The 14,728-nt window shown below is 44.0% G+C and overlaps 1 protein-coding gene across 1 annotated transcript in view; it reads right to left on the bottom strand.

Moving 5' to 3' along the window:
* Positions 1-14,728, bottom strand: part of MFSD2A (major facilitator superfamily domain containing 2A) — a 52,817-nt gene that overhangs the window by 23,056 nt on the left and 15,033 nt on the right. The window contains exons 4-7 of the mRNA XM_039363015.1: positions 6,600-6,723; positions 4,943-5,021; positions 2,456-2,628; positions 474-564 (exon numbers count right to left, since the gene is read on the bottom strand). Coding sequence (XP_039218949.1) covers positions 474-564; positions 2,456-2,628; positions 4,943-5,021; positions 6,600-6,723 — 467 coding nt within the window. The remainder of the gene's footprint in view (positions 1-473; positions 565-2,455; positions 2,629-4,942; positions 5,022-6,599; positions 6,724-14,728) is intronic.

Raw genomic sequence — 14,728 nt, 5'->3', positions numbered from 1 at the left:
TCTATACTAGTCTGGTCTGGTCTGGTCTGGTCTAGCCCTCTAGAAAGGTGTATCTAAGCCAAGTTACCCCAACCTTGGCAAGTTGTGTGAACTTCTATTTCCAGAATTCTAAGCAAGGCAGTGCCAACTGAGGAATTTTGGTGTAGGAGAAGAGCAGGCTGAAATAGAAGGTGGGGTTAAATGTGTCATAAGTTTGAAGTCCTTGCATTGTCACAAAAGACCCAAGTCCATCCCCCCTTGAATTCCATTGTCCCTTATCTAGTGCCAATTTAGCTTTGACCAATCATTGACTAGATTCTTGTGTATAGGTAGCAATAGCAACACTAAACTCTTCTATGCTTCGAACTCAACGAATGCACACAGTTATTTGCACCTGCTATTAGGGAATTAAAGTCCACACACGTAGAAGTCGCCATAGTTGGGAATACATAATGCCTAATATTGCATGATGTGAGTTGATTCACTTGGCTTACCTTGCCTTTCCCGCACGCCCAGAGACAGAATGGCAGCACAAAGAATATAAATCCCACCGATGACCCCGGCTGCAATCATATAGGCATTTCTCTGTAAAAGGATAGAAAGAATGGTGGAAAAAAAGGGAACATGTCAAATGAGATCAATATTGCAAGTCTTTGTAGAAAAGCATCACTGGATGCTTAGAAATATTCCTCGACTTACAGCCACAATTGGGACTGGAATTTTGATCACTGGGTGATGCTTAGGTCAATTTTATGACCATTTTTATTGTGGCTGTTCAGTGAATCATGTGGAAACGAAGTAAATGATGCAGTCGTTAAATAATTCTGCCTTCCTGGCTTGTTGGAAGTCAGCTGGGAAGATTGCAACTCCCATGACTGGATGCTGCAACTGTTGTAAATGCGAGTCAGTTGCTAAGCATTCAAATTGCAATCATGTGACACACCACACCATGTAGTGCAGGGGTCTTCAAACTTGGCCCTTTTCTGACTTGTGGACTTCAACTCCCAGAATTCTTCAGCCAATTGGCTGAAGAATTCTGGGAGTTGAAGTCCACAAGCCAGAAAAGGGCCAAGTTTGAAGACCCCTGATGTAGTGTGATGGTCATAACTTCGAGCATGAGTCATAAGTCATTTTTAGCACTATGGTAAGTTTGGACTGTTGTTAAACAAATCGTCGTAAATTGAGGACTCCCTGTCCTTGGCCATGAAGTATTACAAACGTTTTATGGCCTACTGGAAAGGAGAACAGCCTTCAATTGTCATTATTGCTGTATGAACAATAACAGTATTATACAATTTATTTTATGAACAGTAACAGTATAATATTCTTTCCCAAAGCAGTTTCAATTTTGTTTTTCATTTATTATGGCCTTTAGCCAGCAACCATCCCCCAGGTCCAAAGAAATTCAGTTAAAAGCAGTTTCTTATACATAAGGCACCTGGAGAATTTGACTGGGGTATGATACAAAATTTCAGCAACATAACAAACATCCTGGTTGGTTTCACGCAGTGAAGTAAACCATTATTTTAAACACGATTGGTTCCACAATTCATAGTGACCTGGTTTGGGTTAGTAAGCATTTTAGCTAAATGATGGTCCCCAGAACCATTAAGAGGCGGATTTTTCATCTTGTTCATAGTGTTTTACAAATTAAACTATTAATCAGTATCCATAATCCTAGAATCCCAACAATTCTCCTGGATAAAATCAAACTTTGATTAAAAAAAGATATCTTGGTGTTGATGTTACAAGATCTGCAAATTAGTAGCTAAATCTGAGGAACTATATATCAATAATATTGTTTCTCTAAAGAGTCAACAAAATTTACACCACCAACACTTCTAAATGACCAAAACAACTTGGTCAGCAACATACCCAGTGACTGCATTTGCACACTAAGCCTTTAAGCAGGATCCATTTTGACGTGGGTTAACTTGTTGAGGTTTAGCATGTTGTCCACATCTAGCCCGTTTAATTAGCTTTGGATTCAACGTATGTGGAAACCCAAAATGAGAGGGCTAATAACTAGTTGAAGCATCTTATGTGGAGCTTAGCAGAACACCTTTGGCAACCAAGAAACAAAGTAGATTTGATCTTTGATCTTGGTTTGAGCTGTTCCCAGCTGCCTTCTGGAATGAACAAAAAGTTGGACAACAACTCTCTCCTATTTTTTGTTCCCAAGGAAAAGATACTCTATGACATTCCACCTCTAAAGCCAGAACATCAGTCTTTTCACTTTGGTTAACCAGGCAAAGCAGCAACAAAAGCAAAGATGATCTTTTTCTCAACTCCTCCTTGAGTTGAGAAACTCAAACCAGGCTTCAGCCAAACCTTTACCACAATGTTTCTCAATTTCAGCAAGTTTAAGATGAGTGGATTTCAGCTGAAGTCCACTCATCTTAAACTTGCTGAGGTTGAGAAATGTAGCTTGACTCCATTGTAGTGAAAACATGAAATTCTCCATAAGGGTTCATACCGTATCAGAGAGCGAACCAGTGTCATGGGTGATGTTGACCTCTTCTAAGACCACTGAAGAATTGTTCGTGTTCAAGAAAGGTGGGTCGGAAATACAAGGGGTATTTACTTTCCCCACAATCTGTCCTTGGATGGCTGTTCCTAGGACTGTTCCAAGGACCTCTACTGTCATGCCTGTAGAAACAAAAGAGAGATTAGAACTAATAAAACATAGGTTGGGTCCCCTTTCAAAAGTAGTGGTAGATGCCCGTTTTAACTCACTGAGCACCTGAATATCAGGGTTCACCCTTGTTCAACTAAACCATGCTTTAGGTTAGCTGTGGGTTCATCCAATTTAGTTTACTTATAACACCGCCTCATGAAGCACAATTTGCACATGGCAATATTAGGTTCATAAACAACCAATGGTTGACCAACATGCTCAATTGAACCACAATGGAGCTTTTGGTTTATCAACGAACAGCTTCAATCAAGCCATCCTGCTAAGCTATAATATGCTATAATATGCTTCATTTGAGGTGGGGGTGGGATGGGGGGCTAGAATGTTATATGAAGGCAGAACCTATGTTTGGTTAACCTGACTTTGTGGCTTAGCATGATAGGTGAATCCAGCCAAGATGTTCCAAGCAATGTGCAACCATCTGAATGCCTCTTGACAGCCATACACAAGTTAGCACCTCTTGAAGATGGGTTTCTCAAATGTCAGAGAAAATAATTCATCTGTATTTCTCATCTCCTAGCTATTAGGTCATATTCTTCCCCCAAACAGGGAGAAAATGAGATCTGAGCTGTGAATTATGAAACAGGAAAAGAGGTAGGAGTCCTAGTAAGCCTCAAGGCCTTTACTTCTGGTTACGTCACTATTGACAGAGATCATGTTTTGACTTGCGATCAGAAAGTTCCTACTACGACTACCATGAGCGCTCTTTACACATTAGATAAGTGGAATGGATTAACTAGGATGAAGGATTCAAGACAGCACATAAGTGCTATCTTAAATGTGCTAATGCAGTGGTTCTCAACCTGGGTCGGGACCCCATTTGGGGTCGAACGACCATTTCACGGGGGTCGCCAAACAACGCAGTCCGCCATTTTTCCCCCTTTTCCTTAGCTGAGCTACTCCCTTTTATTCTATTGGCTTTTGAAAGCCAATAGAATAGACTCTCTTGAATAGAGTCTAATTCTATTGGCTTTCAAAAGCCAATAGGAATTGTCCAGGCTGTCTCTGCCCTGCTGAGCCCGCCAAAAGTTCCATTCTGCAAACGGTGCTGCACCAGTTGAGTAGTCCTCGACTTACGACTGGTTGAGTAGTCCTCTACTTACGACTGGTTGGGGGTCGCGGCATTAAAAAGGTTGCGAACCACTGTGCTAATGTATTACATTGCAAGGAAGCAAAAGCCACCACACTGGAAATTGGAAATAAGTATTGGAGAACTCTACAAGCGGACTTATTCCTATCATTTCCATTTAATCTCAGCTTGGTACCTAAGAAAGCTAAATACTAGTTGAGGCAAAAAAGACTTCAATGCAACAAGTTCTTTAGATTTCTTTAAGATCACTGGGACAAATATTAGAAGCATCCATTGGGAAACAAACAAACAAACAAACAAAAAGGATAGACTGGAAAAATTTTGTAATTTCCTACCAGCTTCCAACCAGCAATTTTATGTATGTTTCTGCAAAGACTGACATGCAATCATCAGTGAACTAATAGATCTCCCATAAAGCCATCTTGGGTGCAAACATGGAAGCTTATATATGTATTGAGAATTGGATAGATGGATGATAGATAGATAGATAGATAGATAGATAGATAGATAGATAGATAGGTAGGTAGGTAGGCAGGCAGGCAGACAGACAGGTAGGTAGGAAGGTAGATAGGCAGGCAGGCAGGCAGAGACAGATAGATAGGTAGGTAGATAGACTGAGACTAATAGATAGATAGATAGATAGATAGATAGATAGATAGATAGATAGATAGATTGATAGATAGATTGAATCTATCTGATAGGTAGGTAGGTAGGTAGGTAGGTAGGTAGGCAGGCAGGCAGACAGACAGGTAGATAGACTGATAGACTGATAGACTGATAGACAGATAGAAAGATAGATAGATAGATAGATAGATAGATAGATAGATAGATAGATAGATAGAATCTATCTGATAGGTAGGTAGGTAGGTAGATAGATAGATAGATAGATAGATAGATAGATAGATAGATAGATAGATAGATAGATAGATAGATAGACAGACCTTTATTGTCATTTTTATATGGGCACAATGGCACACATTAAAATGAAATTTAGTTGCTTGCTCTCAAAGTGTACACATACACAACACACATTTAAACATACTACATAGACAAACACACATATAGATTGTGGTGTTTTGCAGTTCAGTGTATCAGAAGAGGAAGAATCAGCATCCACAATTAGAAGGATGGAAGCTTTTGATCTCAGTGGGGTATAAACGGAAAGGGGGATTTCTTACGGTAGGCTGTGGCAGAATCCCTTTCACTCTGCTCTCTGCTGATGAACATGGTGAGGGCTGAGTAAGGAACGTGGAAGCACTGCCAAGGAGAAAAGAAGGAAAGATTCTGAGCTTGCACACACCAATTCCTCTTGTAAATGCATAAGATAAAAGGATAATATGCTGGTCTGTGGCTGCAATCTAGATTTGATTTGATAGGAGAGTGATGGTGAACCTTTTAGAGACTGAGTGCCCAAAAGCCCGGTCTCTAAACTCGGCCCCTGCTCTGCCCCCACCCCGCCTCTCACCCCACCTGCCCGCAGGGCCACTCACCGCCCCCAGGGCCCACTGCAGATCACCCGGGCAGCCCAGCAGCGCCATGGCGGCCATGCCCTCTGCCTGTGCGATGGGACCTGAGGGCAGAGTCTTGTCTATGCTGCCTGGTTGCCATGTTCTTGGCTGCGCTGCTCCGTGTGGGCCACGCTTGGGGGCGACTCTCTTCCAGGGGGGCTGCTGGTGAGGAGGGAGTCGGGGGAGGCGAGACTGGGGGAACAGCACATGTGCCCACAGAGACGGCTTCGAGTGCCACCTCTGGGACCCATGCCATAGGTTCGCCACCATTGTGATAGGACATAATATTTTTGGAAGAAATAATTTGGGGGGGGTGGGGGTGGGGAGAAGAGAAACCAAATTTGGGACCTTACATGGACAGAGATCAACAGGCCAAATTGAATTCCCAAAATATGTTGGAAGACTTCAGCGCATATTCAGCACACAAAGTCTGATTCAGATTTTATTGGGCTACGTTGATGAATTGATTAGGATCCCTCTATGGCAAAAATAGGTGCTGGAGAAGACTCCTGCAAGTCCCTTGGACTGCAAAGCGATCCAACCGGTCAGTCCTAGAGGAGATCAACCGTGACTGCTCTTTAGAAGGCCAGATCCTGAAGTTGAAACTCAAGTACTTTGGCCACCTAATGAGAAGGAAGGACTCACTGGAGAAGAGCCTGATGCTGGGAAAGATTGAGGGCAATAGAAGAAGGGGACGACAGAGAATGAGGTGGTTGGATGGAGTCACTGAAGCAGGAGGCGTGAGCTTCAATGGACTCCAGAAGATGGTAGAGGACAGGAAGGCATGGAGGAACGTTGTCCGTGGGGTCGCAATGGGTTGGACACGACTTCGCAATTAACAACAACAACATGGCAAAAATGCCCCCCCCCCAATTACAAGGACTAGAAAATATCCCTAAAACTGGAAAAATGAAGGCAAGAGATTTCATGCAGTGGGATGAAGTGGGTGTGTCTGCAATAGAACAAGGAGGACTGGAATCTTATTTTAGAAACAGGTTATCAGAGATATACGTTCTACAGCAGAGTCTAATCAAGGCTGCTTCCCATTGCTAAAATCAGGGGTCTTCAAACTTGGTCCTTTTATGACTTGTGCAACTCCCAGAATTCCTCAGCCAGCGTGTTCACTTCTTACTTATTTTAGCTCCATCCCGTTTTTATAACCTTAAATCCAGCATTTTACCTACATGCTGGTTTTACGATGGCCAGTGAAGGCACTGCATAGAGCAGAAGACCAAGGCAAGCAAAGGCAGGGCAAGGGAAGGGAAGGAAGGGGACATGGAGAAGACGACGGGACATAAATCCAAGTATTTGGAAAGGGTAGACTCACCGTCACAAGAGTTTGAAACACGCAGTAGAAGAAAAGGTACCACATCACTTGCCCTTGAGAGATGTCGGGCACAAACCATATCAGGAAGTAGGAGATCACACCAAAGGGAGTGGAAAAGACAACCCTGTCAGGAGTTCAAGCCAAATGAAAGAGTTAATATACTGGGGTGCTTGGAGAAAAGATAACAAAAGCCATGGTTGAGCTGTCACACCATTCGGACATGCGGTTAAGTTGGTTTAAGATGGACTGATCAGCATGATCTCTGCAAAATCCCATCCCACTGGGCATGAGACCTCATAGTTCTGTTTGGATCCCATTGGCTGCATCCTGAACTGGTTAACCCCAGCTGAAAACCCAAACTTAACAATAGTTATGGAGCGTTTCAATGAGAATGGGCAAAGGCAGCACAAGATTTAAGAAAAACCAGCAACACAACACACTCACTCACTCGGGTTTCTACCCAATGCCAATTTTCTCACAATGCCCAACCCACGTTAACACAATATAACTGCTTCCCAGAGCCAAGGCCAAAGAAATGCACCATATGGTGGCTTATTCTGACGGCTTAATTGGTCCGGCATGCTAAACCAGTGGTTCTTAACTTTTTTGAACGAATCGCCCCCTTGAGCCAATGAGGAAGTTGTCATCGCCCCCCTCCCCCAACATAACCTCTCAATCACAACATAGGAAATAATTCTTCAATTTACGCAAACACTTTTTTTGTTTTCTTTAAAATTGTCATCAGGACTATCGATGCAAATAATTTATTTCCAGTCTTTTTCCCCATATCTCCCATATTCTGGCCAATGGCGCACCACTGTATTGGTAGAGGCTGCTGCGCAACGCACATGAAGATAAGCGATGCGTCTTCACATATGTACGGGCGTTCTGTCCTGAAGCTAGCTGGAGGAACATTTGAAAACACAATTCAATCCACTAATAGCAAGCAATCTGATGTTTTTGTACGACAGATATACAGCGATTCACTGTACGAAAAAGTCTCAAAAGTGTCCCCAAAACTTCTCGCTCCATCGCCCCCATATCGCCCTCTTTTCGTTCCTTCGCCCCCCTGAAAAATGAAATCACCCCCTGGGGGGCCATATCGCCCAGGTTAAGAACCACTGGGCTAAACAACGGGGGAGAACTGACAAAACAGCTGAACCACACAGTTGGCTTAATCCTGTAAAGTCTGTGAACCCAGCCTCTCTCTTTCTTCTCTCTCATGCACACACTCAGCATTCACTGATGGCCCTAAGCCATCAAGTGGTTTGCTTCTTTCCGGCTTAAAGTAGGAATAAACAAACAAGATGATGGTCTATGAACATCCTTTGGTGCCCTTAGATGTTAGGCCTTTTTTTTTTCTCATTGCAAAATGAATATCTTAAGACTCCTAAGGGCCTCAAGCACCTAATGTACCCATTAAAGCTCCTTGTCCACTCAAAACAGGCCCCTCCCCCCTTTTGAGAGCAGCTTTCAACCTGGCTCACAAGACCTAGAATGACATCAAACCTGGCATGGAATCCTTGGCGTTGTGCACCGGAGGATTTGAGCCATTGTTCTAAATCACAAAATACAGCTTAGCAATTCTCCAACCAAGTCACTGCAGCTTGTTCAACTAACACACACACAATGTTTCCTCTGAGTTAGACTTCATCCCAAGCCATACAGTATCCGTTGTTTTTCAGATGTTGTGGCCTTCAGCTTCTCCCGGTCCCAACTATCATGGCCGACAGAAAAGGACTGTAAGAGAGACCTACCCAAACATCTAGAGCAGTGGTGGCGAACCTATGGCACGGGTGCCAGAGGCGGCACTCAGAGCCCTCTCTGTGGGCATGCGCGCCGTCACCCCAGTTCTACGCCTTCAGCTGGGTTTTATAAAACTTTTTCGCTTTAGGCCTTCGTTGCTGTGTGCAAAAAAAAAAAAGGTTCAATCAGTCAGTCAATTTCAACTTCTCACGGGAAAAAAAAGATCTTGCAAAGTTGGAATTGACTGATTGAACTTTTTTGTCCCACCCAGTCTGCTGTTACCACCACAGCCATGCCCACCCAATGGGCCACACCCCCCAATTGACCACACTCACCCAATGGACCACACCCACCCAGCATCCGATGATGCATAAGTGGATTTTGGGTTGCAGTTTGGGCACTCAGTCTCTAAAAGGTTCGCCATCACTGATCTAGAGGATGTCAAGTTGCCTACTGTTAATTTCAACAGTAAATTTATATCTTCCTAAATAGAGTTAGGAAGCCGTGATTTGCCAGCCTTAGTGTGAAATAAAATGAGTAAGACTGAAGCTTCATCTCTAACCTAAACCATACTGCTAAGATCCATGGAATTCAGTTAAGTGTGATTCTCTCTAGACCAATGTTTCTTAACCTTGGCACTTGAAAGATGTGTGGATTTCAACTCCCAGAATCCCCCAATCTACACTTCTTCAAGTCAATGGCTCTCTCAAATTTCTAAGAGCTTTAAGGTTTCCAAGTGACCCTATACATTAACATCTCCTAGGACCTAGATCAGAGGTAGGCAACCTTGGCTCTTTTATGACTCGTGGACTTCAACTCCCAGAATTCCTGAGCCAGCCATCCTTGACCTAGATGATAAGTTGGTGAAACAAGTTTCCATAAAGCATCATAAACAGAGCAATCTTAAATTGTTCCAAGGGAAAAATTGTCCAGACAAACAGCAGGAAGAGGACTAGACAAATTTAAACACCGCTTGCAAGTGACAGCAACATGCAAGATGGTCTCCTTTAGACTGGGAGAAAGGTTAGGGAGATCAAGTCTGCATGCCTGATGTGTATAAAGGGGAACAGGGAAAAGAGGAATCCAGCCAATCCATTCAAATGAATGGACTAGACATGTTTAGCTGGCTTCACTTCTTTGTAGGACGACTGCACATTCAAATAAGAGTATCCAGAAAATGAAGACTCTGCAGCAAAACCAACTAAGAGTTTTGGTACATTTTCATAACAAATAAATGAATGACTGTGTAAGTTTTGGTAGATCACAAACTACAAGTAGTCCTTGACTCGCAATATTTGTTTAGTGACCGTTCGAGTTACAGCGGCACTGAAAAATGGGCCTTATGAGCATTTTTCACACTTACGACCAAGACAGCATCCCTACGGTCCCGTGTTCAGAATTCAGACGCTTGGCTGGCAATTGGCGTGTATTTATGATGGTTGCCATGTCCCGGGGTCATGTGATCACCCTTAGCGACCTTCTGACAAGCAAAGTCAATGGGAGAGCCAGATTCATGAGACAAGACTCACTTAACAATTGTCTTCTTTAGCAATGGAAATTTTGGGCTGAATTGTGGTCATAATTCAGTGGTGGCGAACCTATGGCACGGGTGCCAGAGGCGGCACCCAGAGCCCTCTCTGTCAGCACGTGCATCGTTGCCCCAGTCCTAGGCCTTCAGCTGGGTTTTTATAAAACCTTTTCGCTTTAAGCCTCTGTCACCATGTGCAAAAAAAAAAAAGGTTCAATCAATCAGTCAATTTCAACTTCTTGTGGGGAAAAAAAAAGATCTTGCAAAGTTGGAACTGATTGATTAAACTTTTTAGTCCCACCCAGTCTGCCGTTACCAACGCAGCCACGCCCACCCAATGGGCCACACCCACCCAATGACCACACCCACCCGGCACCCAACGATGCATAAGTGGGTTTTGAGTTGGGCACTCGGTCTCTAAAAGGTTCGCCATCACTGTCATAACTTGAGGACTGCCTTTTCTTCAGATGTTCAGGACTTGTGGGCTAGTAAGCCTGAAAATGACAGCACCGGTTAAGTGAAATCTGTAGGTGTACTGACTTTCCTTGGGGAACTGAAAAACTGCTACCATGCTAGATTTTTTTTAGCTCATTAGATATTTGGAGGTTGGGAAAGACTAAACGCGAAGTGCTCATTGGCAAAATTAAAATCATCCTTCAAAAGCAGTGGTTCTCAACCTTTTTAATGCCGCGACCCCCAACCAGTCGTAAGTCGAGGACTACTCAACTGGTGCAGCACCGTTTGCAGAATGGGACTTTTGGCGGGCTCAGCAGGGCAGAGACAGCCTGGACAATTCCTATTGGCTTTGAAAGCCAATAGAATTAGACTTTATTCAAGAGAGTCTATTCTATTGGCTTTCAAAAGCCAATAGAATAAAAGGGAGTAGCACAGCTAAGGAAAAGGGGGAAAAAATGCATTGTTGGGCGACCCCCGTGAAATGGTCATTCGACCCCAAATGGGGTCCCGACCCACAGGTTGAGAACCGCTGGTCCAAAAGGGAGAATGACGAGGATACGACTTTTCCCGCAGCACAGGCTGGCCCTCAATCTTTTATTGTCCAAATTAAAAATGTTCTTGTCCTCCGGGAAGATGGGTGACTTCTTGTGGTTTCCTAGCAGTCCGGGCAAGAAAACTCATACGGACTGAGCGGAGAGGACAAGAAGAGGAAGAGAAATAAAGAACATTCATTTATGGCAGTGTTTCCCAAATTTGACAATTTTAAGGCATGTGGACTTCAACTCCCAGAATTCCTCATGCCTTAAAATTGTCAAGTTTGGGAAACACTGATTTATGGTGTCTATTTTTAGGCAGATGGGAGAAGGGAGAACATTTTACCTGCCCTTCAGAGTCATGCAGAGTTCAACTTCTCTAAATGTTGCTACCACAAGAGGTTGCCATGTGGAAGTATGCAGGTGCGTTTTTAGCCTTAGGTACTTTTTATGAGTGCCAGAACAATGGTCTATTTGGAAAGCAAAAGGGAAGATAAAGGGATAAGAAGGGAAGGGGAGGGGAGGAAAGGGAAGGGGAGGGAAGGAAAGGGAAGGGAGGGGAAGGAAGGGAAAGGGAGGAAGGAAGGAAGGAAGAAAGGAAGGAAGGGAAAGGAAAGGAAAGGAAGGAAGGAAAGGAAGGAAGGAAAAGGAGGAAGGAAGGAAGGAAGGAAGGGAAGGAAAGGAAGGAAAGAAAGGAAGGAAAGGAAAAGGAAGGAAGGAAGGAGGGAAGGAAGGGAAGGAAGGAAGGGGAAGGAAGGAAGGAAGGGAAAGGGAGGAAGGAAGGAAGGAAGAAAGGAAGGAAGGGAAAGGAGGAAGGAAAGGAAGGAAGGAAAGGAAGGAAGGGAAGAAGGAAGGAAGGAAGGAAGGAAGGAAGGGGAAGGAAAGGAAGGAAGGAAAGAAGGAAGGAAGGAAGGAAGGAAGGAAGGAAGGAAGGAAGGGAGGAAGGAAGGAAGGAAGGAAGGAAGGAAGGAAGGAAGGAAGGAAGGAAGGAAAGAAGGAAGGAAATTTCAAACAAGCTTCTGACATTAAGAGTCCTTTCTGTTTCTGCACCAAGGTCAGCCTGTCTTATTTATTTGTTTGTTTGTTTGCATAATATGTACTGTATATGCCGGCGTATAAGGCGACCCGGCGTATAAGATGACCCCCGTCTTTGGCGCCGAGTCGCATGCCTAGAACGTCATCTTATACGCCGGAAACTACCAGTATTTCCGGCATATAAGACGACTCGGCATATAAGACGACCCCCGACTTCGGCGCCGATTTTAACGCTTGTGGAAGTCGCCTTATACGCCGGCATATACGGTTTGTAAAATTTATTGGCCACCCGTCTTACCTGAAGCTAACCCTGGGCAGCTTATAATCTTAAAAGATAAAAACTGTATCAACTAAAAACATAAATAATACAAAAAGCGAAAACACTGCAGCCCAATTAAAAGAGGGGAGGGTGGGGGAGATGGGATCTGTTGTTAATCGATCCACCACCTCCCTTATGACGTTCCCCCACTGGAGCTGCCAAGCTAACTGGCAGAGCCGGGTCTTTCAGCTGTTAGGGAAGGTCAAGAGAGTTGGAGCCAACCTCAAATGCCCTGGAGATAATTTTATACAATAGTCCTTGACTTATGATCACAACTGATCCCAAAATTTATGTTGCTAAGCAAAACAGTTAAGTGGTTTCCCTCCCCCCCCATTTTACAACCTTTCTTGCCACAGTTGTTCAGTGAATCACTAAGTTGTTAAGTGAATACGGTCATTAAGTGAATGCGGCTTCCCCATTGACTTCGCTTCTCAGAAGGTCACCAAAAGTGATCCCATGACCCCGGGACACGGCAACCGTCATCAATATGACTCAGTTGCCAAGTATCCGGATTTTGATCGCATGAACAATGGGGATGCTGTCATGGTCATAAATGTGACAAAAGTCCCTTTTTTATATATATCGTGCCTTTATAACTTTGAGCGGTCACTAAATGAACTATTGTCAGTCGAGGACTCCCCGTATCTCACAAAACCGGATTTCTTTCTCTCATTGCTTTTGCAGCCTGCACGAAAGAGGGAAGCTGGAAGGAGGAAATGGAAGAGGAAGGTCCCGGCCATGTGGATTTTCCTCCGGGCTAGTTTTTCCCAGTGATGTGGAACACAAAAATGACGGCGGTGGAGGCCTAAAGCGAAAAGGTTTTATAAAACCCAGCTGAAGGCCTAGGACTGGGGCGACAGTGTGCATGCCCACAAAGAGGGCTCTGAGTGCCGCCTCTGGCACCCGTGCCATAGGTTCGCCACCACTGCTCTAGCGTCTATGCCATTTCAGACAAGTAGTATCCAGTCTCTTCTTTAAAACCTCCAGCAAGGGAGCACCCACTACTTCTGGAGGCAAGCCATTCCACTGAATAGGAAGTTTCTCCTTAATTCCAGGCTGCGTCTCCCCTTGCTTAGTTTGCCTACAATACTGAATTGGTCAGAACTGGTTAAGCTGATACAGTGAAGAGCCAAAGCACTCGTTCTATTTTGTAATTGACTGTGCTGAAAAAAGTTGGAATTCAATGCTTTTTTTTTTCCCTTTCTCGTCCCCCACTCTTCTTTCTCTCTCCCTTTTTCCCACCTGCCCATTATTTTTATTTTCATTTATTTTGGATTACTTTTTAATATTCTTAATTTTTTTTTAAAAAAAGGGGGGGGGGAGAAAAGAAGAGCAAGCTTGAGCCCAGCCCAGCTGCTCTCACATCCCACTCACCCCACAAAGGTGACTGAACCGTTTGACTCGGAGTAACCTCCAGCCCGAGGCGTGGCCCTGAGACCAACTGGAGGAAGGAAGCCAGATGGAATGTTAGCAAGCACACACGCCTTGCCTCCCCATTGGCTGAACAGGGATGGTGTGTTTTACACATGTCTCCTCTTCCCCTGCTACACTTCTCCCTCCCCCCCCCCCACACCCTTTGCATAACTTTGCCGGCTTTAACCATTTCCTTTCCTGGAAAATGCAAGTGGTGCTTGGCTCCAAAGGAGACTCAAAAAAAAAAAAAAAAAAACAAGAGAGAACTCAAAAGTGGCTCTTGATCTTTTTGCAAACCCAAAAAGATTAGTTAGATTATGTTTGTTTATTTGTTACCCTGTAATCAGCTCTGGGAAGTAGGGAAGGGGGGGGATGGGGTGGGAGGGGTTTATATTGTATGAAATTTGTAAAACTTTTAATTAAAAAAACAAACAGAGAAGAGAGAACTCAAAAGTGGCTCTTGATCTGAGTGCAGTGCAAACCCAAAAAGCTGAAAAGTGCCCTTCTCTGTGGTTGGCATATGGATCCGCTTCTTATTGCCACGATGAGCATTTATTGCTACCGAAACTTTGGGTGTAGAAAGATGTTGAGACTGTAGAAAGAGTACAGAGAACAGCAACAAAAATGATTAGGGTACTGGAGGCTAAAACATATAAGGAACGGTTGCTGGAATTGGGTATGTCTAGTTTAATGAAGAGAAGGACGAGGGGGGACAGGATAGCAGTGTTCCAATATCTCAGGGGCTGCCCCAAAGAAGAGGGAGTCAAGCTATTCTCCAAAGCACCTGAAGGCAGGACAAGAAGCAACGGGTGGAAACTAATCAAGGAGAGAAGCAACCTAGAACTAAGGAGAAACTTTGTGACAGTTAGAACAATTAACCAGTGGAACAACCTGCCTCCAGAAGTGGTCAGTGCTCCAACACTGGAAGTCTTTAAGAAGAGACTGGACAGCCATTTGTCTGAAATGGTATAGGGTTTCCTGCCTGAGCAGGGGGTTGGACTAGATGACCTCCAAGGTCTCTTCCAACAACATCATCATCATCATCATCATTATTATTACTTTTGCCAAACACATGGGGGAAAAAAATCTGCCGAAAAAG

This window comes from Crotalus tigris, unplaced genomic scaffold (genome assembly GCF_016545835.1).
Source record: "Crotalus tigris isolate CLP2741 ecotype Arizona unplaced genomic scaffold, ASM1654583v1 scf7180000019504.1669754, whole genome shotgun sequence".
NCBI lineage: Eukaryota > Metazoa > Chordata > Lepidosauria > Squamata > Viperidae > Crotalus > Crotalus tigris.
Note: the sequence above shows the minus strand (reverse complement) of the source record. Positions and strands in the feature narration are given on the sequence as shown.